Genomic DNA, 23,772 nt, shown 5'->3' with positions numbered 1-23,772 from the left:
ATTCAGTAAACTTGTCTGAGCAGATGGACCTCTGTTTATTACGTGAGCCTAAAGATTTCTAGGCTCCCTTTTAATTAGGGCAGTGCACCAGGAATAAAAGTTCAGAATCAAGGGGTTCTAACAACGCTGCAGGGAGGGTGCTGGTGACTCAGGCCTTTGTTTTCACAGTTGAAGGTTAAGCAGACCCACTATCCTGGGGAATTACAGCCCCTTCCTGCCAAACGTGGTTGGCTTTGTAATCATGTGCAACATCTCTCTTGGCAATAGGCCCTGCATAGATTTTACTCTGTGTTTTGTTCCCCTCTTTCCTTTCACTGCTGTCAGGGAGGGTGATGGCAATTATTTGTTATTGGCTGTTGGAGCAGAGCAAAGTGTTGGTCTCAACACTGTCTGCCTTGAAATCCAAGTAGCTAAACTGCAGGAGGCAGTTTTTTCTTCCTGCTAGGCAGGAAGCTAATATTTTCCCCACAAACTGTGCAGGAAGGCAGGCTGTGTTTTTTTACTGTTTATTCCATTTCTGCTGCTAACACACCCCCCACAAACAAGTATTTCACTTGCTCAAAGCAGCCTTGGTACAATTCAGTTCATAATTATGAATTGTCAAACGCCTTTAAAGTTTAGCTAGTTCCACATAAAACCAGCCTACCTGGTGAAGTACTTCCATTCCACAGTAAGCAGCCTGTAGCCTTCCACAGAGGTCATCTTCACTGAACCTAACTGGCTTTTCAGTACACCACTGTCATGCCAGTTCTCTTTGGCTGGCTTCACCCATGGGTTACTTTCCCATTCTTTGCAGACATAACCACCACCTCCCCTGCCCTCCCAGCAGCAGCATTTTACAGGTCTCCAGAGGACCACACCTCCACTAGCCTGAGTCTTTTGCTTCTTCTCCATTCCCTATCAAAAGAATGGCAGGTTTCACCCCTCTGAGATTAAGCGCTCGGCCCAGGGGAGTGATCCATCTTGACAGGCATTCTTTCCTGCCTTCATGCATTGAAGTCAACTCCCTTCTTAATTCAGGCAAGTAAAGACCTCCCCAGTTTTCCCTCCAGGGCAGGAGACCAAAGCTCCAGCTGAGTTTGTTGCTGCTGTGCTCAAGGCTTTTTGTGCCTGTAAATTCACTTCTACAGATCAGCAAAGGCATTCCTTGAAAGCGACTGTCTTGATCTGGCAGGTTGGAAGCTGAAGGGGAAACAGAGAATGGCAGGTCTAATTTCTCATTCAGCTTCAGAGGAGCAATGAGCACCAGCAGGATGCCAAAATCCCCCAAACATCCACGAGAAAGACTTTCTGCAGAGCAGGCTCTAATGGCAGCTAACTGTTTGTCCACCATGACAGGAGGCCCAGGCCTGGCTCACTGATTGATCCCTGTGCACAGAGAGAAGAAAAGGGTGTGCAATTACAAACTGTATTGAGAGCACAGGAGTAAATGCATAAAAATACAGCATTTCTCCCCACAAGTTATAGATGAGATATTAACACCTTTTTGTAGCAGAGCTTGCCCAGCATTTGCCCAAACTCCTTCTCTAGAAGACACAGCTTACACTTCTTTAGATCCATCTGTCTTGTGCTGCACTCAGGTCGGCCTTACGTCCAAACACTTCAAGAAAAACACTGGTCCTCTCCACTATGTAATTGTAGTCTCACTCCCTACCTGCAGATGCTGCATCCACAATCTGCTTTAAATCAGCCCCCAGGGCAACTCCACCAACCACCACAAAGTGTTCAACCGAGAACACTTGGCAAACAAGGTGACCTCAAGAACAATCTCCTTTCTCCCCTTTTCCACACCTTTAATTTTGTGACTAGCTTTGCTTTCACAGTCAGCTTAAAGCAATCAGTTCCTTGAGAAAGGGATTCTACTTTAGACATAGAATAAACCATCATATCCACAAGGCTCTATGAATTCTGCGTGTAGTTACCTACCACAAGAGTGTAGGGTGCTTCTTTCTTCTGGACTTCTTCTGTGGCATTGGAAGTGGAAGCCTCTGCAGAGCTGGGACCTGTGGGTGATGTATCCACAAATGTTTCATCCACAACTCGGAACCGGATCTCCTCTCCAATGTCCATGTAAAGGTCATGGGCCCCTTCTTCTGTCTCATATTCCCACACCCACACCTGCTCTGCTTCATCGCTGGCCACACCAAGGGTCAAGGATGGAAACAATCAATAATCTTCCCAACAGGCCACATCCTGACAGTTCTGGGAACAGACTCAATTTAAAGCCTTTTCACAATTATTTCTCAGACCCCAATGCACCGTCCTAGGTCACCATCTGCACAGCCCAGATCCCAACACCTTGTTTCTGATTTTCCTGCTTCACGGTGTACGTTGCTGGGCAGTTCAGGTTACCGCTGCCTCCAAAAACAACCCACCAAAAACCCTGAACCAAACAAAACCCCTCAAACCCAAGACCTCACCTACTCTAAGTAAGTGTATTAGACACCCCGTGTATCTAGACGTTACATGATGTAGTAAAACTGGCAAAAGCAGCCACCAAGACCAGAGGCAGGGATTACATTGTGGTAGTGTGGGGGACACTGCCAACCATATTAATCACTGGGCACAATGATCCTGCAAAACCTAATAAGCATGAGGCCTGTCTGGCTGTGATAACAGTCTGCAGGACTCGCCTGACACAAGGGCTTAGCTTCTGCCACCGAGCACCTTCGCTGTGGCGGCCAGGAATGCCTGTTGGGCCAACACTGCACAATCTTTTGAAATGAAGCAGTAAAGTTATCACAGGTGATCAAAGGATACAACTTAGCTGGCTGCTGCAGGGATTCTGGTGGGATGACAATATCATCAAAGAATCCAATAGAAACTGGGGAGAAAATTATCTGATTAAGAATTAAACACTTCTTCACAAATGACATAGCACGGTGATTCCTAAAATGCATTTCTAGACTCATTCTCCTTCCTCATTCAGGAAGGACATCTGAGATCACGCAGGAATTATTCTTTGAGCCACAATGTTCACTTTTACTTGGCAGCAAAGGAACCACCCAGCTGAAAGTACATAGAGCAACAGAGGGCACAGTCTTCCTGCCTGCTGGGAAAGGACAAGGCAGTTTGGAGCAGGGTTGGAAATGTCAGTGTTCCAAGAAATGAGTCAGATGATGCCATAGAGGTCTGTGCCTCAAAAGAGCTTAGAAATCACAGATGTAACACGTTAAATAAAGATCAGTATAAAGTTAGAACAATCCCCACCTCCCCCTTGAGATTCTGTGACGCTTAATTTTATCAGAGAGTGGAGGTGACCAAATGCAGCAACAAATGCAGCCAAGATAATCTCATTGTCCCAACTTAACAACTGAGGAGCTTGCTTGCATGAAAGACTCTCACAAGAAAAGCAAGCAACTCATCAATTATGTATGCCATGAATCTGAAAGCATTTTGTGCTCACAAAGACACATCCCTGCCTTGTTTTCAGCTACAGAAAATATCATGAATTTGCACAGAAGTACAGGAAGATACACTGGACCAACACAAGCTGATGCTACCACTTGAAAAAATTAAACCAACAAGTTCTGTTAACTGAATCAAAAAAATAAACCCAGTCTCTGCTCCAGATATGCTCTGCCTGTTCTTCCTGGGCATGCACATGATTGACAAAAAGAAAGGGGAGTGCAGACAAAACCACCAAGGACAGGGGAAGCTGCCAACCTGGAACTACCACCCACCCTCGGGTCAGAGCAGCGCTAGAGGCCAGTAACAGTCTCTAACCAGCCTACAGGCAGCACCCTACAACCTGAAACCACAGGATCTCAACAGTCCCAAGAGCTCTGCAGCTCATGCATCCCTAATGTTAGAGGCTGTGGCTTACCATGAACGCCATCCTGACTGCAGCTTTTAATCTGTCCGATCAGAATCTCATCCAGGAAGGGATGGAAGACCACGTAGCGGAAATGCACTGAAGGAAAACAGATCAATAATGTTACATCTGTGTTGGTGAATTATACTCCTTCCACAGGGTGGCAGCCATCTCCACCCTAGTTAAACCCACAGGTTTACTCATCTTTCAAGTAGGCAGTGATGAGGTAACCACCAGAAGTCTAGGGGCAATAAAGACAGATTTCAGGGCCCTGGGTTGGCTGGCTAAGGGATCAGGAGCACAAGCAGTGTTCTCCTTTATCCCTCCAGTTGTGGGAAATGATAAGGGACTAGTCAGGATGAGCCAAGAGATTAATACATGGTTCCAAGCCTGATGCTGCTGGCAGGGGCTTGGCTTTATTGACCATGGCTCAACTTACAGGAGACCAGGCCTGCTGACTAGTGATGGGTATAGCTTATCCTGCAAGGGGAAAAGAGTCCTAGGACAGGAGTTGGCAGGGTTCATGGACAAGGTTTTCAACTAGGTATGAAGGGTGTCACGGGTGAAACTGGGGCCGTTAGAGAGGAGCCTGGATGTACCATGCCAGTGCTTGGGAAAGCAGAGGGCAGTAGTAAAGTCTTACAGTCCTGGTTCTTTGTGAAGGAGGAGGATATTCCTTGTGGCAGGAGGAACAAAAGGTTTGGTGAGAGGTTGGTTACTTTGGAAACATCTGAGTATGGTCTAGAGGGTATTAGGGCTTCTCTAAAACTGGCCCAGCTGAAGTGCCACTTCATGATGGGTACACTCATGATGGGTAACAGCAGGAGGAGCTGGAGGCCACTGTGCAGATGCAAAGCTATACTATAGTTGCCATCACAGAAACGTGGTGGGATAACTCACACAGACTGGAATACCGTGATTGATGGCTACCAACTTTTGGAAAGGAAAGGAAAGGAAAGGAAAGGAAAGGAAAGGAAAGGAAAGGAAAGGAAAGGAAAGGAAAGGAAAGGAAAGGAAAGGAAAGGAAAGGAAAGGAAAGGAAAGGAAAGGAAAGGAAAGGAAAGGAAAGGAAAGGAAAGGAAAGGAAAGGAAAGGAAAGGAAAGGAAAGGAAAGGAAAGGAAAGGAAAGGAAAGGAAAGGAAAGGAAAGGAAAGGAAAGGAAAGGAAAGGAAAGGAAAGGAAAGGAAAGGAAAGGAAAGGAAAGGAAAGGAAAGGAAAGGAAAGGAAAGGAAGGAGAGGCAATGGTGTTGCCCTCTATGTTAGGGAGAGATGTGATTGTCCAGAAATGAATGATGGTGATGGCACGGTTGAGAACTTATGGGTTAGACAGAATCAAGGGAAATGTCAGTAAGATGGACACCATTGTGGAAGTATGCCACAGAGCACCCAACCAGGATGAAGGGGTGGAGAAGGTACTTTATAGACACTTGGGTGAGGTCTCACAGTCTCTACCTCTTGTTCTCATGGGGGACTTCAACTTCCCAGATATCTGCTGGAAATACAATACAGCAGAGGGGGAACAGTCCCAAAGGTTCCTAGAATTGTAGGAGATAACTGCTTCTCACAGGTGGTGAGGGAGCCTACAAGGGGAAGCACACTCCTGGACCTGCTGTTTATTAATAGAGAAGGTCTTGCAGGGGATGTAAAGGCTGGAGGCCATCTTGGGCAAAGTGACCATGAAATTATAAAGTTTTTTATTTTCAGTGAAGCAGGGAGGGGAGTCTCCAGAACTGCCACCTTGGGCTTCAAGAGAGCAGACTCTGATCTCTTCCAGACCATGGTCAAGAGAGTCCCTTGGGATGCAGTTCTGGAGCACACAGCAGCCCAGGAAGGCTGGGAATACTTTGAGGAGCTAATTTGAGAAGTTTAGGAGCAGACCATCCCCAAGCCACAAAAGATGAACCAACAAGGAAGGAGACCAGACTGGCTGGACAGAGATCTTTGGCTGGAAATCAGAAACAGAAATAAAGTTTATGGTTTTTGGAGGACAAAATAGGCAATTTATGAGGATTACAAAGATACAGTGAAGATGTGTAGAGAGAAAATTAGAAGGGCCAAGGCCCAGCTGGAACTAAACTTGGCCACTGTGCTGAAAAATAACAATGTTTCTACAAATATATCACCAGTGGAGAGGAGGAAAGGAGAATCTCCATCCTTAATTAGATACAGAGGGAAACACAGTGACCAAGGATCAAGAAAAGGCTGAGGTACTCAGTACTTTCTTTGCATCAGCCTTTAACAGCAGGACTAGTTGTTTCCTGGGCACACAGCCCCTTAAAATAGAAGGCAGAGATGGGAAACAGATTAGGCCCTATGTAATCCATGAGGAAATGGTTATGGAGCTTTTATTTGCAGGGAGCAAGTTCTGCTGGGGTTAAAATTTAGAGAAAGGGAGACACACGCAGTCAGTCCAGTTGCCTTCTAACAAGAAATGTTCCACATGCTCGAGCTTTGCTTCCACACTGAAAACTGATGCTAGAAAAAGGCATCTCTTTACAGCTTAAAAAAGTATGATGTTTGCTTTTACGCATTTACTTCCAGTTTTCACTCAGACAGATTTGACCAAAGTCAAAGAAAAGTAGTCATTTCTTACTAAAAAAAAAAAAAAAAAGTGCCTAGACAGATCTGGTTCAGAATACATTTCTAAGTCTCAAACAAAAATGTACCAAAACTTCCAGCTAGAAAACAGCATCAAACACCATGCAAATGTTATATTCAGAAACATGTTTCAACACTCTAGCTAAGGAAAATAAGCTTCAAAAAGAAAAAAAAAAGTCATATGCAGAACAACTAATAAAACTTACTTTAATGTGTGTATTTCCAACAATATTAAATTAAATTAACCCCTTCCTTATCTCACTCTCATGGCTCTAATTGTAGAACAGAGATGGACTACTGGAGAAGGCAAACAGGACTGGCTATTTCAAACTGTATTTGTACTCAAAAAATGCACCACATCCCTCTTGCCTTCCAACCAGAAACAAAGTTAAGGCTATGAACGTCAGGAAGTTCCTCTAAACTTACTTTCCCTAAGAACTGAACTCATTTTACATTTCCAGATCACTGACCTTTTGCAAGCTACGTAACAGAGGACAAGAATATACCTTTGGTGTGCGACGCACCATCTCCAGGGAATATGTATGAGTCTTCCAGCTTTGTTATATCATACAGGCAGATGCAGAGGCCAACATTGTACACAACCTGATCAAAATAAAATATAAATAAAAAGTAATAAATCAAGCAACCCGCCAGGTTAAATCAAGCAAGCCATCAAATTCATACACAGTGCACACCCTTCCAAAAGAAGGCAACAGAAAGGGTGGCAAGATGGAAGGGAGGCTGTTTTGGTGCACTCCTTCAGCACCCCCAACCCTAACCACACTGCTTTGCAGGGGAATCCCAAACTTAGCCAAGTGTTATGGGAGGATGTGCTTTCATTGGCACTGCAAAGAGCACTGCTGCAAACAGAAACCCTTGGGGTAACTGTCAGCAGTGGGAGAACCTGAGCTGTCAAGGTACTAAGCAGTTGCCCACAGGTATCATTCATCAGCCCCACAACCTGTCCAAAGGCTAAATGTGCTTTTCACTAGAGTTACACTTTCAGAAGCCTTTAGGCTTGCCTTTGTCTTAAATTATACTTGCTCTGGGGAGAGATGAGAACAGGTCTCTCTCTGCTGCTTCTGTAATGGCCTCACAGCCTACACAATCTGAGGCAGCTGCTAGTCATCAGTATATGAGGAAAGAGTTTTGCTTTTCATAACCTGTCTGCATAATCTGCTGTTCACAGTCCTTGATCACTTCAGGCTGCTCTTTTAAGCTCCTCTTTTGAGCTTGGTTACCAAGTTGCATATTGAGATTTGCACCTGCCTCAGGCTGAAAGCCATATGCTAATCACAGTCCCAGGGACTGCACAAGGAAAATGTGACCTCCTGGACAACGACATAACTTTTTTTTTATATCTTGCAGCAAAGACCAACTTCTTACTTTCACATTGTATTTCAAGTGCTAAGCACAGAGATATCAGTTACACCTTTATTTTTCTCCCACTATTACTCTTATGCATTTGTTTACATAGTCGTTTTTAAAACTCCCCCACTGGATGGATTAGTTAGCACATTTTTCTGGCCGTGTTTTGGATTGCCTCTCTCTACACAAATCAGCAGCTCCACTCAATTTTCTTCCATGGCTGTCTCTTTGTTTACAGTCTCTGGTGGCCTTCACCCACACACCTCGTTGGGAACAAATGAAAGGAAGAAATGCTTCAGGATGCTATGATGTCTGCACCAACCTACACATGACCCATGCTTTACCTTATTGGCCAATTTCTTGTTCAGCTCTTCAGCAATGGATTCATTGAGTTTCCTTTCAAACTGCCAGGGAGGAATTCTTACTGTGTCAGTCATCTCTACCAGGACAAACATGGTGGCAGAAGGCACCTTTGGGGAGAGAGACAGAACACACCACAGCCTCAGGAACTGGAGCACTGCGGAACCAACTCAGACACCAACCCCCCAACAACTGATAGGGAAGCCACTAAGCCACTCAAACGCCTGGCACGGAGCTCAGTGGAGACAGCACAAAGCTTAGCACTCCGGCTACCCCATAAGGACAAGGGCGCGTCTGTGCATAGGGGGTTCGGGGGGGTGGCAAAGGAGGCCGCGCAACAGCCAGGGGGAGGCGACGGGAGGAGAAGGCGGCCACAACACCGCTGTCGGGGATGGGCGGCCAAGCAGGGAGAGCAGCACACCCAGGGCCGCGCCGCGCCGCCCGGCAGCTCAGGGAAGCTCTGAGGAGAGCTGCGGGCAGACTGGGAGCGGGGAAACCCGGTCCGGTCCGGTCCGGTCCGGTCCGGCGGGGCCGCAGCTGCAGCCGCCCCTTCACCCACCTGCCGCACGCGGAGCCCCACGGCGCGCTCAGCGGCCACCCGGCACTTCCGGCGGCTCAGCCAATCACCTTCGGGGGGCGGGGCCGAGAGACCCTGAGAGACGCGGGGAGGAGCCTCGGCTCGCCCCACCCTACCGCCGCCATTTTGTCCCCTCTGAGGAGGGGTGGTGGTGCCCGCTGGGAGGGGTGCGGGGCTGAGGGGCTTTGGAGGGGCTCCTTGAGAGGGGGCTGGGGGCAAACTTTCCTTCAATATAAAAGCGGAAAGACTCTCAGCAACCGTGTACCCTGTAAAGGGCTGAGCTGTGAATACCTGTGCCCCTGCCGCTCTTTCCCTGTCAGGTGTGTTCCCCTGTCACCTGCAGGAACCCATCATGGCAGTCAGTGCCGTTTCGTTTGTCGTTTCTGTAAGCTTCGGTCCCAACAGGACAAAGTTTACACCAAAGGTTACAGATGAATCAGAGTTTACACCTCTCTGATAGCCAATAACTTAAGCTGTTTACATATAAAGCAAAGCCAGGTGGGTTTATAGCCCCCTCACACCTGGAAAATAATCTTCACAGCAGTGACTGCCCAGCACTTAGGTGCCTCTGGGTTATTACCAGGTACAAGTTGGCTAGAATAATTCATTCTGAGTGTTAATTACAAAAAGTTTAAAAATTCCCACTGTATGGTTTTGCAGACCTTGGTGCATTCTGCAGCAGGGTGAGCAGCATGAGGGACATTGGGAAGCAGGGAGGTGTGCTAATGTCAGGAATTTGTTGGTGAAAGTCAAAGGAGGTTTGTTTGAAGTGTGTTTAAAAAAAGATTCGCCAGGAAAACCAAACATCTCTGGCTGACAGTAAAAACTGCACTGTCAGCATAACAGCTTTGATGCAAATGCTAAGTATGTCATCCCCCACATCCTCCAGCAGTGTGTAGCGAGACAGTAATGAATGTTTTAGATAAGAAATCATTAAATGTTGAGGTGTCTTGAAGCGGGAAGGGAAAAATGAGGTTGCAAATACCCTGCCTAGGTCCTGTTAGCAAGATAGCTATCCTGGCCAAGGAGTTTCTGATCTTTGCAATTAGTCCTGTTTCACCAGGATCTGTTGGGGTTGGGATTGTTTTTTGTTTTGTTTTTTGATGGGGTTTTTTGGGGATGGCTTTTTTTGTTTGTGTTGTGTTTGGGTTTTCTCTTTTCTTTTTTATAAATATGGGTGGTCTGTACAGGTTTGGCTTGTTTGTATTAAATGGTTAAATGGGGGGCCCAGGAAGAAGTTTTCCCATCGCCTGGGACGAGCGTAATTTTTTTTGGAACAGCATCAACCTTCTCAGCAAGGAGCTCCGTTGCCAGTGCAGCAGATACTGCTTTATCTGAACACCTCAACCCAAATCCCCAGAGTTTCTTGCTCTTCTTGTCCTACTTCAGGGACTGCTTACAAAGGCTCCTTTCTCCTGTGCTAATCTCAGCACGGCACAGTTTTGCTGGCACACGTGCCACATCCCTTGCTGTTCTGTCCTGGCCTCATACCAGTCTGGCAGTGCAAGGGTGACCTTTAGCTGGAGTCCAGGTTTTTGCAGATATCTGTAGCTACTTTTTTAGAAGAGGGAATACTTTCTGACCCTGTCCTCCTCCTGATGCCAGAGGAAGAAATAGCCTTGGTATGATGTGAAGAGGGAGAAGTTGGATGTTATTGGTACTGCCAAGGTGATCGCTCTGAAGGCTTTTTCTATATGAAAACTGCGAGGTTAAATAGGGGCAGAGTTTCAGGGGAATAGTAAACTGAATTCCTGGGAGAACATGGGATATGAAGAGAAGTGGATATGGACAGAGTCATATCACACTTCTATTTTTAGCCTGTCCTTGAGCTAACATTTTTCACGCTTCCAGTAGCTGTGCACCATTGTGGGCTCTTGGGTGCCTTATAAGAAGAAGATGAATCTCCCTTCAGCCTGACGCACAGTTCCCCAAAAACAACTGTGTGAGAAGCTGGTCTGCCAGGCCCTGCTTTGTACTGGTGTGGGTTTTAATGTTTGGATCTTCCATGTCTGGTCAAGTGTAGGCACCAAGAAAGCTCCTCTAGGATGGGGACATGCAGAATCACTCTTTTACCAGCACTATGACCGCTAACAAGGGCTGAACACTGCAGGCTGTTCCTCAATAAAGGTGACTGGATCTCTCTATGCAGCTACATATTTTGGTGAAACTTGCAGGTACTGTGATACTACTTTGGGGAAACTGAATTGAGGTGTGGAGAGAAAGCAATGGTGATCATGCAGTCAATGAACTTCATTTCCTTAAGGTACCAGGCTACAAACACGACCAGAGCTGAGTCTGGCTCTTTCTCAGCCTCCACCAGTAACATCACTGGCTGTGGTGAATGATGTCCAGTCTCTCCCTCTGCAGGTAACTCCCCCAGTCCCAACCTAATGTATGCCTGGGCCTTTTATGTACACCATGGGTGCTGCTCTGTTACTACCTAGGTTTTCTCCATGGAAGAATTCCATATTTCATAAATACCATCTCCAATGTAAAAATATGAACCAAAGCCAAACTTTGCCTTCTTGTCTTAACTCAGCTATTGATAATGCTCAGAGTTACCTAAGCTGCAGCATTAATATAATGTGAAAAGCTTCATTTTACTGAGGGCTCTCCTTTTGTCCTTGTAGTACTGCTACCACAAATATCCACAAATCTGCAGTGAATGTACCCACCTTTTCACACATAATCATGAAGTCTCTGGGGTCTTTCTCAGCAATATTGGAGCTTTCCTGATATTTGCAAGCATGGTTCTTGTTGCTGGGTTTTTTAGTTTTTTGTTTGTTTGTTTGGTTTGGTTTGAGTTTTTGTTTGTTTTTTTATTTGTTGGTTTTTTTTTTAAGCTTCAGTTGCTGGAATCCAGGGACTGCACAAGGAGGGTCTTTCTGTCACTCAGAGAAAATCTCAGATATTTCTCATTCTCACAATTGCACAGGATCATTGGAAAACACTATCTGAAGTTACCTGAAAGCTCAGAAACTGGGAGGAAAGAGAACACCCATATGATTTTGTTTAAAATCTCCTCTGCCCCCACATCCCCATGGCTGTTGGGGAAAACTGGCACAGGGATGTTGGGAGGAGGTGAGTGATAATTTGCATCTAGACTGCTTTGGCCCTCTTTTGATTGACTCCAAAGGAATTATATATCATCTCACGTACAAAGTCCTCCACTCTCCTGCCTTTGCTTCTGTCTCAGCAGGCATCTCTGGCACTCCCACTCCTACTCTGGGATCAAAGCTTCTCCTCTTCTCCTTTTATCATTTTCCATGCTTTAGACTCCCTGCCTTCGCTGCTGCAGCGCATGCCCAAAGCTGCCTTCAAGTGCACTTCAGGTTCTCAGTGCCTTTTCCATCAAGAGCCTTCAGTGACTTCATGGGGAAGTCAGGTTCTGAGGCTCATCTCCTCTCTTCAGGTTACTTTGTTTAACACATGGAGCTGGGCACATGGCTAACCCTTGTGCACCACAAGTCAGGCAGGGTAAAGCAGGTGGTTATGATATTCAGTGTACAGTTGTTGCATGACCACTGGAGGAAAAAGAGGGTGTGCCCGTACCACATGGCACCAAAACTGTTCTGGCCTCCAGCTGTTTCCAGCTCAGGACCCTCCTGGTCTAGATGTGTAGGGCTGTCCTCCAGGGGAAGATGGGCCATCTCAGGAGAAACTGAGAGTGCAGACTGAGAACTGGCTGGGTATCTCCTCCCCTTCTTTTGTAAGGTTTCGAAGGGTAGAGTAGGGACATAAGCATTGTGGTGTCCATAGGGAGTGAATGGGCTCCTGATTTGTTGTGGAAAACTCCTTGAAAAGCCACAATGTGATGGGAAATGGCAGAATCCACCAGCACTTAGGGTTTCAGTGCTTCTTGGTGGTCTTGCCATGGGCTGGTCTCTTCTGTCTGCAGAGCCTTTTTCTGCACTATAGTTCATTGACAGGAGAGGCACAACTGCTCTCTGGTCCTGTACCTCTACCAAAGCCCCTGGGACAGCCTCAGACCAATGCCCACCTGGATAATGGATGGAGGGATGGATGGATGGATACAGGCAGGTAGAGCAGCCAGGGTTCTGTCTCCTGACCCTGTGCCATGCTTTGGCAGCTTCCCACACATCTCACACACCACCCTGCAGCCCTCAGGGTTTTTGGTGGAACTGCTTCAGCTGTCACCATCACGTTCAGCTACTTAGAATGACTTACAAATCATTTTAAAGAAACCACAAGCAACCCATAACCACCCTGTGTCACAAGACACCTGTGACAGCTCCTTGCAGCACTGAAACTGAGCCATAGTTGTTTGGAGTTCTTGCAAATTTAACTCTAGAATTACATTGACCTGTGTGGTAGGGTGCAGGTGTGGTCTACCCTTCTGCTCCAAAATGAGGCTGATTGCACCTAAATTCCCCCCAGAGGATGCCTACCCAGCCTGTTCTTAAAACCTCCAGTGGTGGAGACTCCAGTGCTTCCCCAGGCAATCTACTTGAGTAATTAACTGTCCGTTCATTAGAAAGCATTTCCTAATGCCAAGCATGAATCTTGCTGCTTGCAATTTAGACCCTATTACTCCTCGCCCTATTCCCCAGTGGACACAGCGAACAATTGATTCGTGTTCTTGTCACATCACTCTTGTGCCCCAAGAGTGCCCCAAGTCTCCAGCCAATTTATGATGTTGCCTCTGCCAGGGGAGATGGCTCTCCTGGGCATGGTTATGCTAACAAAAGGAAAAACTGGTGAGATCTTTCAGGGTTAGGGAGTTACCTACTGCACTGCTAGAAACAGAGCCTCGGAAAGCCCCCAGGTTTGCGGCTGCTGCAAGCCTGGAGCGAGGGAACAGGATGGCCGGGTGGATTAGTGGCACGTGTCCCTTGTGTCACCCCCGTGTGACCAGGGTGACAATGCCACTTGTGGGTGCCGGAGGGTGCAGACTCGGGCAGATGGGGACATTGGCTGCAGTGGGACTCGAGGAGACACGGAAGAGGTTTGACCCTTCCCCCAGGACTTGTCCTCATCCAGACCTGGTCCCCTGGGCACCGCCTCCCCCTCTGGTGCTTTCCCACCCTCCTATACCCCATCCCACTGCCCACCCTTGGCATCCAGCCCTGCGACTAATGCACATCATTGATCCATCGCCCCCCGAGGAAGGCTCTCGGCCTCTCCAGCCCCCCCGTACAGCCTCGCTCCTTTAAGCCTGCCTCAGAAAAGACCAAATTAATCCCTCCCACCTGCCCGCTCCCCCTGGCCTGGCCCTGACGTCAGGGGAAGGCGTGCGGATGAGTGTGTGTGTGCGAGGCGCACATCATAGACACATCAGATACCGCAGATCCATCAGGAGGCAGCGGGCAGGCAGGCAGCCGGAGGAAGCCCCCCTCAGAGCCGGGCTGCAGGCGAGACCGCTGCCCCTCGCAAGGCAGCGGAGGAGCGTTCAGCCCCGGCGAGCACCGATGCTTTGCGGAGCGCAGCTCCAGGGAGCCCGTGACTGCTAAGGAGGTAAATCGGGGGAAGGCACAATGGCCATCCGGCTTGGCCGAGCTATTGTAGCTGGAGGAATTCTTCGTGCACCGACTTTTTCTTTCAAAGATGCGGGTTTTTTGTTTTTCTTTTTCCTTTTGACAGCAGAGAGGTGTGAAGGTGAAGTGTGACTTCTCCAGTTCTGTAATTCCCCACCAGCCTCAGGAACAATGACTCCTCTGGGGGTGGTAGCAGCGGCACTGCATGTCTGGCTGGGGGGCAAATAATGGGGGCTTTGCCACAGAGGGCTGAGATCAGCTGGGACCCAGCTCTCCGCCGTGCGTGGGAGGAGGCAATATATAAAATATCTATCTTATTTAAGTAGGCAGATAATGATGGGGGCTTGAATTGGGGTTTCTTTGGGACTGGCTGCACTATTCATTCCTGCAGACAGCAAGTTAGGTATACAAAGGCAAAAGGAAGGGCACAGATGAGGACTCTCGTGTCAGGTTTTGAATAGACATTACTCTAATTTTTAAAATCCACACCAGCATAAGAAAAAAATCAAACCCCACAAATCTGGTATTTGGGAGTGATGGTTATGCATGTATGCCATAAAGGTAAATCAAGCCTCCATGATGGCTTCTTCCTTTGCTTCCCCTTTGCATCTGGCAGCCTGCTTGCCCTCCTCCATGGCCTCTCAGAGATCTGGTCAGCCCAGCATTGACTAAGGGAGCTTTTTAGAATCAATCCATAAAGGTGACATTCATATTTTAGCGCTAAGCAGCCTGTATTATAGGCGAGACTATCTCAGCAAAGATCCCTGGAGTTGTGAGTGTGATTGGTTTAGCTGGGGAGGGAATGCTGTCAGTGTGTCTTCTCCCAAAAGAACACCTGCTTTATTTTTCCTGTAGTAATTTGTCTCAGCAAAGGTGTTTTTAACATCGAGGGTTAGCGAGGAAATTGCTTTGTTTGTCATTTAGCTCTTAACGGAGTGATCTGGTAACCAGAAAAAAAAAGGGGGGGGGGGGGGGGGGGCAGAGAGGGGGTTGCAGAGAGGCTTTCATTAGCATTGGACAGAGACAGCATTTATAAAAATCTGCCAGACACCGAGGCTGTGAGCCTCCTCCAAGGAAGGGAGGATGGAGAAACATAACCTGGTGAGTGCTGCAGTGGCCCTGCTTGTGGTAACCCCTGCCTGGAGCCATCCTGATTGCTGCCCTTTCTAGCAGCCCCCCAGGGGATGCTGATTCAGGGTCTCTGCCGGCCACCACGTTGTTTTTAAATGACTTAGTGTGTGGAGGTGTGAAGCAGATGGAAAATGGGATTTCTTTTTTTTTATTATTTTTTTTTGCATCGAGCTCTGGGGACACATTGCTTCATCTGGAGGAGTGTATCTCTTCTCTGTTTCAACCCATGTCTAGACAGAGTGAGTCTGGGGGGGGGGGGGGGGCATCAGCCTCCCTGAGGATGGCGTCAGGCCAGAATGTCGAGTTCCCTGCTCCATGGGGTAAGGAGATGGCTGCCAGCAGCCAGCTGCAGAGATGAGGACTCTTTGATATACAGGGACCTTTTTGCTGCTTGGGGTGGAAGGAGCAGGGAGGTAAATCTGACTCTTAAACTGGGGGGCACTGACAGTCGCAAAGGATGGACAAAACATGACGGTGAGTGACAGGGAAGGTTCAGCAGTGCAGAATCTTTCTGGAAAAAGGCAGTAGAAGGAAAATAACCTCCGGCTTCTCAGCTGGGGAGGGAGAAGGGAGACACTCGGGAGGCCCCAGCCTGGTGGGAGACAGCATCCCGAGACAGGGATTTGCAAAGGGACACTGTGGTGTGAAAGGAAATGGCCCATAAAGGTGATGGTGAGCCGAAGGGTCACGTCCAAAGCTGGGCGTGACAGCCACCGGCGGAATAGCCGTCCATTCGTCCGTCTGTCTGTCTGTTCTGAGCAGCCTGGGGGTCCCAGTGGATGGGAAGGAGCACAAAGAAGAGCCACTCGGGAGGGCTGACTGCTGAAGGCGATTAAGCCAATTAAATATGTATTCCCCTGCCTGACGGAGGGAGCGTGAGGGGTTTTTCTTCGCTGCCGCTAATGAACGGGGAGTGGCAGACAGAGGCTGGTGCCTCTTCAAAAGGCTCCTTCTCCCTTCTGGGGGACCTTGAAAAGATGTTTAGTTAAACAAGGTCACAGCCAGCACCCAAGTCAATGTGTATTGCTTTAAAGAGAGGGAGAGAGACAGTGATTTTTTTTGATAAACCGCAGACCTTTCAGTCGCTGGTGATGAATGGGGTACTTGGATCTGGAGATAAAAGCTGATGTGTCTACTGCCTGTCTGCCTTAATTGGCCCCGGGTTTCCTGCGAGCGCCTGCGAGCGCTCTCGACTGTCAGCTCAGCTTGGAAGCCCGCTCTCCAAAAAAAATAAAAAAGCAAAGCTGGCTGGCACTGCCAAAGGAAACCCCATCACCAGAGGGCTCTGAGGTTTCAGGATGAGATGGTCTCGTTGAAGAGGGGGGGGGGGGAAATGGACATGGTGGGAGGTGTTCTTTACAAAGAGCATCCTTTCAGGGAGTGCTGCTTATGCATATCTTTGGCTTGGAGGACTGTCACCTTAGGGGAACCTTTGGAATGAAGCCACAGAGGGGAGATGTGGAGGAGGAAGGTGGAGGTCCCGCAGTGGTGGTGGTGGGGTGATGCTGGAAAGACTTCCTGTGCCCCATGGCAGAGCCAGAGGTGCTGCAGCCTCTTCTTGCCTCCTCAAGTGACCTGGATTTCATGATCTCTGCACTGTATGGGGCAGACACATTCAGGGGAGGACATGGTGGTGTGGGAGAGAATTGGGCTGGGGAGAGATGCTCAGTTAGTATGACTGCTGGAGGTGGAGGAGAGGGGAAAAGGCCTCTGACCCCTGCCTTGGGTGCCTTCTCCTCATCACCTGCTGAAGCTACAGCATGCAGAAAGGGCTAGGAAGAGGATGTGTGGAGAAGAGGGAGAGAATGAGAAGGACAGGAAAATGGGAGAGGCTTTCCCAGCTCTCCAGGAGTAGAAATTGGTGAGGACATGCTCCCATCTCCCCTTTTCTCTCAGCCCCCTTTTGCAATGAGTATGATTTCCTTGGTCCCTTTGTTTGCTGCAGGGATTTAAATGAGAAGGGAGGCAGGATGGCGCCCCAGAGTCCCCTGTGGTGGCAAAGCTCCTTCTCAGCCTCAGCTTCACCAGCACTGTCAAAGCCAGGCATTCACCCATCAGATCCCGTGGCTGACCCACAAATTTGAGGTGCTCAAGCCAGGCATTGGAGCAGGGTAGAGTGCTACTGGCCATGGGATCCAGCCTCAGCGTGGCCACAGGATGAATGGAGGGTCTCTGCTCCAGCCCCCACTCCAATCAGAAGTTAGATCCAATGTCTTGGTTAGAGCAGGATGCTCTGGGATATGTCCTGGGGGGGCTGCATACCCCCTAGGGTGCAAATCCCACAGTCCCTCTGTGCCTTGTCCCTGTGCTCATCCCAGTGACCTGCCACCCATGCCAGGGCTCTCTCCGATGTCCCCATGGGGAGCTGGGTCCCCAAAAAGTGCCCATGGGTGGTTGTGCCTGGCTTGTTCTCCCATGAGGGACAAGAGCAGCTTGTGGAGGCAAATGGCAGCCCCAGGAGGACACCCTGCACAGCTGTCCTTTGGCTTCAGGAGCAAGTTGTCTGCCTCCAATCCCCCAGCAATGCTCAACATGCTCCTGCTCCCCACCAGTGCTCATCCCCCAAACCAGGAAGCCTTCCTGTGCACCCTGGCCTGGGCCAGACCCACAGGTGACCTGGGACAAGCCCCCACTTTGCTTCCATATCCTCTGGCACAGCATTGTGTCCCTGAAAGGCTCCCCCCCTTGCATGCCCCCTCCCCTTTGCCTTGTATTTTTCTTTCGCCTCTGTGAAACTTTGATTTTTCCAGACCCATTGGAGGAAGCTCTTTCTCCCAGTGCCAGCCAACCCACTCAGCATACTAATAGTTTGTTCCAAGCATCTTTATTCATCCTCCATTGTCCTTAATCTGGTGGGGAAACCGAAAACTCACCAGTGAAAGTGCGCACAGAGAAGGCGCGCCGTGGTGAAGCCATTTTCATAGTGGCAGCTCCATGATATGGCAGAGAAGTGCGGGCTGCTGCTCCCAAATTGTCCCACTGATCCACTCCTGGCACCTCCTGGGAAGCCACGCTTGGGGACCACATAATTTTTTCTTCCCAAAAGTGTCTAGGCAGCTCACCAGCACAGGCTGGTGGTTGGATGAGAGGCAGAGATGGGAGCAGAGAAGCAGCTCGGTGGCTGCCCTGGCATTTGGGTGTTATGCTTGGGTGCTCCCTGAGCCCCTCTGAGCTCCTCAGGCATGGGAGATGCTGAGTTTGGACATGGGGAAAGGAGGTGGTGAACCCAGCCAAAGGGGAAGGAGATGCTGAGCCTGGGAAAGGGAGACAGATGCTGAGCCAGGGCATGGGAAAAAGAGATGCTGAGCCAGGGTGTGGAGCAAGAGAAGCTGAGCCTGGCAGCCCCAGTGTGGGGTTGGGTCATGGAGCAGACAGTAGACACATGCACTCTAGTTATTTGATGACAGAGAGAATCTTCTGAAGCTCATGAAGGATTTGGTGCAGATGGGAGAGATGTTTTGGAGGGGGTTGCAAACACAGCTGGAATTTATCTTGGAGGACAGGAGAAAAATGGTGGCTTCTGCCTTCAGGTGGAACCATAGCGTAGTCTCTGCTGCCTGGACCTCAGGATGAAGCTTTGCAGGTCTTCAGAGAGGGGGCAGTGGTTAAGAAACAAGTAGCCTGTGGATGGGCACCAAAGTGGGACTGGCAGGGGTCAGGGCTTAGAAACAGGCAGACCCTGTGGCAGGGGAAGAAGGGGAGTTGGGGGAGGGGAACAGGAGTTGCCTGGTCCCTCCCCCCAAACTTCAGCTGCTCTAGAAACCTTTTCTTATGTCCTTGGTGCCTGCTAATTTGGGAGCAGAGGTGACCCCCTTTCTCACATCCCCCCAGGGCCTCCGCATCTCAAGGGCTGAGGATGAGTCAGAAACCAAATTAAATATTCTCTGGGTTTCCCAGCATGTGCAGGTATAGTCCCAGTGATGCTGCACATCCCAGTGGGGTGGGAAAGACTGGAGGGGAAGACAGGGAAGGGGTCTGTGGGTGTTGGTATCCTCAGCTTAGGGTGATGGGGAAGCCCCCAAGGGCCAGGGGTTCTGGAAACAGGTGAGTCCTACACCCAGCAGCCCCAAAGAGTGATGGCCACAAGCAGACCCTGGCGTGGGGCTTCTTGGTGCCAAGACAGAGACACTCAGTGCTGAACACAAGGATTGATGTGAGGAGACATTGGCAGGGAAAAGGCTTTTGGAGCAAGTGGCTATGGTGCTGATCATGCACCAGAACATCTTTCTCAGGGGCTTTAAAATTCACAACTACTCCTGCCCAGTTTCATGCTCAGGATGGTTGAGTGAGGACAGCATTGCTCACACTTGCTCCAGCTCCTGCTCTCTGGCCATCAGGATCCACTGCCAGGTCTTGCACAACCTGTGTCAGCTGAAGGTTGATGGGGTTTTGCCCCCTGGGGCTTTAACTCCTTTCAAACTGTGTGATGCCAAGCAAAACTGGAGCCCAGTGATGGCAGCCAGGAGGTCATGCTTGTGTCATAGCTTGACTGAGGTGCTCGAGAGCTGTGTGTGCTCCTGGTGCCCCCACGATGGCCTCCTCATGTCCCTTCCTTGTTGTGAGATGCCCAGGCAGACAGTGAGCCCTTGGTTGGGCTGGGGTTGGGTCCTAAATCCCATAGCACTGAGGCAACCTCCAGCTGTGGGGAGACCTCAGACTCCTGGTCTTGACCGACCTCTTGTCTCAGCCTTTTTCTTTTACCCTTTTTGCAGAAATCTCAGGCTGGGGGGAGATCTCAGAAGCAGAGGAACCAGAGGTACTGGTGGTGTGTGAGCATCCTTGCCAAAATGGTCATTGCCCATGGCAGCCTACACTGGGCTGCTCCTTCTCCCAGGGCATGCTTTTTGGTGACTTCATCTCTAGTATGTGGGATTATACTGGAGAACAAAAGATGAAGCAACATGACAGGCTCTTTCCTTCCCTTGGGACTGGTTTCATGGAACATCCCTGGTTGCTCCAAGCCAGGACAGGCTTAATGGGGCAATTCCCAGTGCAAGGGTTTGGTGTACATACCAAAGGCCAGTGGCACACTGCTTGCCCACACAGTCCTGGGGCTAGGATGAGAGGGGACAATTTCCAACAGCCCTTGTCAAAAGTTCCCCCCCGGGGGAATGTAACCACCCCCCCTCTTTGTTCCCCAGGTCATAGGCAGCAGACCCAGGCACCGGGGCACCCTTCCTCCTGCCACTTGCCCACCCACCCAGCCCCAAAATGGAGGAGCCCACCGGCCCCACGATGTCGTCAGACCCCAACGCCCCACCAGCAGTACCACCCCTGCACTCCCCCAAGTCACCCGTGTGGCCCACCTTCCCATTCCAGCGGGAGGGCAGCCGCATCTGGGAGCGGGGCAACCTCCTGCTGCGGGATCTACCCAGCCCCCTCCCCACCAAAAGGACCAGGACCTACTCGGCGTAAGTACCCAGCACATGGGGCTTGGCACTCAGCTCAGCAGGGACCCGCTGGCAGCATCTGCAAAACTCTTTATGCCTGGTGCACATCACTCTTCTCTGGCCAGCATGGTGCCAGAGGTGCTCCCTGGCTGGGGGTGGGTGCCGGGTGGCCTCCTGGGGAACGCCGTGGTTTTGTAGTGCTGCTAGTGAGGTGTTTCTCCATCCCTTTCCTCCTGCAGGACAGCTCGTGCCTCCGCCGGCCCCATCTTCAAGGGTGTCTGCAAGCAGTTCTCACGGTCCCAGGGCCACGGGTTCATCACCCCTGAGAACGGCTCAGAGGACATTTTTGTCCACGTGTCAGAGTAAGTCTGAGGGTTTCATGATGCTGGGACACCCTGGGGGTGCTGTGCTGTCAGCATGGGGCTGGAGAACCATGGGCTGGGGTGTGGATGTCTCCATGGGGTGGGGATGGGACTCTGCCTGTCCTCTACCTCATCACAGGTGGGTTTTCTTTTCTGAGGTGCAGCTGATGGGTTTGGTGTCTTCCTTAGTGCTGGGGTGGGGGTCCAGCTTTTGGACTCAGCCCTACCACCTCTCCTCTCCTGCAGCATTGAAGGGGAGTACGTCCCAGTGGAGGGGGATGAGGTGACGTACAAGATCTGCCCCATCCCTCCCAAGAACCAGAAGTTCCAGGCAGTGGAGGTGGTCCTCACCAACCTGGCACCCCACACGAAGCACGAGACATGGTCCGGACAGATTATTGGCTCCTAGGTGCCCAGGAAGGAGCCACTGGCCACTCGGCCCCATAGTACAAGCCTGCTTGCCCACTCACAGGGGGCACGGGGGGAGCCAAGGCGGCGATGGGGCTGGGGCCGCCCCCAAGCCCACAGGCGTTTGCATTTGGTGTCTTTTATAAGGTTATGATTTCCTTTCTGTGTGTGTGTTTGTAACTGTCTGTCAAGGGGGGACGGGGGAAGCTGAGCCCTCCCATGCCAGCCCCCAGCTCCAGGGGCAGTGGAGCCCCATGTCCCCTTTCTTGCCCCTGAAGCCACGGGGAGCAGGGGAACCTGTCCTACTCTCCAGCGCCCTGCCTGCTCCAGTGCTGAGAGCCAGAGGTGGGGGGGAGGCTGGAGAGGCTCAGCTCATCCTCCTGGAACCTGCTCTGGGAAGATGGACCCCTCACTTCATCCCCACTGCCTGCAGCACCGCAGCAGTGGGGCATGCCATGGGGCTGGGGGGAGTAGGGCAGTGTGTGGGGTGGCATATCACTGTGCAGGGACTGGGTGGCTGAGACCCACCCCCATTGCTGGCAGCTCACAGCACCCACCTGAGCCACCTCCCTCCCTTAAAACATCTCAGGTCAGCAGTGCCACGGAGAGGTGAGTGGCTTACAGAAAGAAAAAAAAAAAATTTAGGGGCAAACTGCTGCTGGAAGGGCACTGGGGGTGCCCGGCATGGGGCAGGGGTGCACTTGGCATCTTTGTGCTCTCAGACGCCTCTGGGACAGTAATGCAGTTTTCTTGGCTCAGTGCTTAGTTTTGGGGAGATGGCCGCCTTCTCCTCCCCCTCCCCTTGTCCCCCACTCCCTTAGGGACACCCTTCCTGCGTGCATGTGTGTGTGTGTGTGGTTGCACATCCATAGCTTGCCATGGGGTGAGGGGCTGAGGGGTCTGGGTAGCTTCGACTATGGGGCAAGCACAGCCGCCTCCTTCCCAGCTCTCTGGTGTATGCAGGGTCTCGTATACAAAGCACAAACTTCAGTTTTGGTCTTCTCCACCATCCCCTGGCCCAGTGGGCTCCTGCAGCCCTGGGAGAGGTGAGGCAGAGGGTGGTGGGATGGGAATGGTGTGCACCAGGGCTGGGCCTGAGCTGACTCCAGGGGAACTTTGCTTGTGATGACATTCCAGGAATTACCAGCATCTTAAAGGATTTATTGCAAAGCTGAGTTGAGGACAGCAGGTTGCCAGCTGTCCTCATGGGCAGGGCAGGAGGCAACAGGCAGCTCCCTGGGCACCTGCTTGGTGGGAGCTGCCAGAGCTGCTGTTCCTCCTCTGCACTGGGGAGGGACATTTTCCACCTTTCTTGCTGCCGATGTTGCGGTGGGGACAGGGTTCCTCCCTAAGTGGGGAGAGGAGCAGGCCAAATCTGGTGCTACACTGGACAGCTGAGGTCCTGGGGATCTGGGAGACCCACCACGTGCTGCCCCAGCCCAGGCAGGCATGGGGACTCTCCTGGGACCCTGCAGCCCATCTCACTGCCAACCCGCAGCCCAGCTCACCGAGGGGCCACAGTGATGCTGGCTCAGGCCCCAGGCATCCCAGGACACGCAGTCAGCTTGGCCAAGGCAAACTTTGATTCCTTTTTTTTCTTTCTTTTCCTCTCTTTTTTTTTTGGGAAATAAACTAAAACTGTAGACTTATCATAGAATCATAGAATCATAGAATCCTAGGGGTTGGAAGGGACCTCGAAAGATCATCTAGTCCAACCCCCCCTGCCAGAGCAGGGCCACCTAGAGTACATCGCGCAGGAACGTGTCCAAGCGGGTTTTGAATGTCTCCAGTGAAGGAGACTCCACAACCTCCCTGGGCAGCCTGTTCCAGGGCTCTGTCACCCTTACAGTAAAAAAATTTTTTCGAATATTCAACTTGAACCTCCTATGCTCCAATTTACACCCATTACCCCTTGTCCTATCACTGGTAATCACTGAGAAAAGCCTAACTCCATCTCCCTGACACTCGCTCCTTACATATTTGAAAACATTGATGAGGTCACCCCTCAGTCTCCTTTTCTCCAAACTAAAGAGACCCAGCTCCCTCAGCCTTTCCTCATAAGGGAGATGTTCCACTCCCTTAATCATCTTCGTAGCTCTGCGCTGGACTCTTTCAAGCACTTCCCTGTCCTTCTTGAACTGAGGGGCCCAGAACTGGACACAATACTTACAACTCCAGTGTGGTTCCCACTGTCTGACCCTGTGTCAACCTTTGTAACATTGGCAATAAACCATTAAAAGTGACTTTCCCATGAGCCTTGTCCATCATA

General features: G+C 50.3%; 2 protein-coding genes across 4 annotated transcripts; one reads left to right on the top strand and one right to left on the bottom strand.

The window, feature by feature from the left end:
• Nucleotides 1–497: 497 nt before the first annotated feature.
• POLR3H (RNA polymerase III subunit H) lies at nt 498–8,771 on the bottom strand. Of its 3 annotated transcripts, none has more exons than XM_030450158.1 (7): nt 8,700–8,771; nt 8,125–8,250; nt 6,919–7,015; nt 3,827–3,913; nt 2,761–2,824; nt 1,927–2,134; nt 498–1,368 (listed from the first exon to the last, which is right to left on the bottom strand). In XM_030450158.1, exons 2-7 carry the CDS (start codon nt 8,233–8,235, stop codon nt 1,315–1,317), a joined length of 621 nt encoding a protein of 206 aa, XP_030306018.1. In that variant the 5' UTR covers nt 8,236–8,250; nt 8,700–8,771; the 3' UTR covers nt 498–1,314. The 3 variants fall into 3 exon arrangements, with proteins under 3 accessions (XP_030306018.1, XP_030306032.1, XP_030306026.1); XM_030450172.1 differs by lacking the exon at nt 8,700–8,771 and adding an exon at nt 8,562–8,667; XM_030450166.1 differs by lacking the exon at nt 8,700–8,771 and adding an exon at nt 8,414–8,545.
• Nucleotides 8,772–13,942: 5,171 nt separating this feature from the next.
• On the top strand, nt 13,943–23,743 carry CSDC2 (cold shock domain containing C2). Its single transcript, XM_008497252.2, has 4 exons — nt 13,943–14,192; nt 20,485–20,754; nt 20,973–21,095; nt 21,342–23,743. The coding sequence occupies exons 2-4, from the start codon at nt 20,555–20,557 to the stop codon at nt 21,502–21,504; spliced, it is 486 nt and encodes a 161-aa protein (XP_008495474.1). The 5' UTR covers nt 13,943–14,192; nt 20,485–20,554; the 3' UTR covers nt 21,505–23,743.
• The last annotated feature ends 29 nt before the right edge of the window (nt 23,744–23,772 follow it).

The sequence above is a fragment of the Calypte anna genome, chromosome 1, assembly GCF_003957555.1.
Source record: "Calypte anna isolate BGI_N300 chromosome 1, bCalAnn1_v1.p, whole genome shotgun sequence".
In the NCBI taxonomy this organism is placed as follows: Eukaryota; Metazoa; Chordata; class Aves; order Apodiformes; family Trochilidae; genus Calypte; species Calypte anna.
This window is presented reverse-complemented; position numbering and strand designations above follow the sequence as displayed.

Coding starts and splice junctions, on each gene's coding strand:
- POLR3H (XM_030450158.1), bottom strand. CDS start 8,235: ATGTTTGTCCTGGTAGAGATGACTGACACAGTAAGAATTCCTCCCTGG. Junction 7,016..8,124: donor ACAAGAAATTGGCCAATAAG/GTAAAGCATGGG, acceptor TATTTTGATCAG/GTTGTGTACAATGTTGGCCT. Junction 2,135..2,760: donor CTGCAGCAGCCAGCTAAGTT/GTATCCTTTGAT, acceptor TGGTGTGGCCAG/CGATGAAGCAGAGCAGGTGT.
- CSDC2 (XM_008497252.2), top strand. CDS start 20,555: ATGGAGGAGCCCACCGGCCCCACGATGTCGTCAGACCCCAACGCCCCA. Junction 20,755..20,972: donor AGGACCAGGACCTACTCGGC/GTAAGTACCCAG, acceptor TTCCTCCTGCAG/GACAGCTCGTGCCTCCGCCG. Junction 21,096..21,341: donor ATTTTTGTCCACGTGTCAGA/GTAAGTCTGAGG, acceptor CCTCTCCTGCAG/CATTGAAGGGGAGTACGTCC.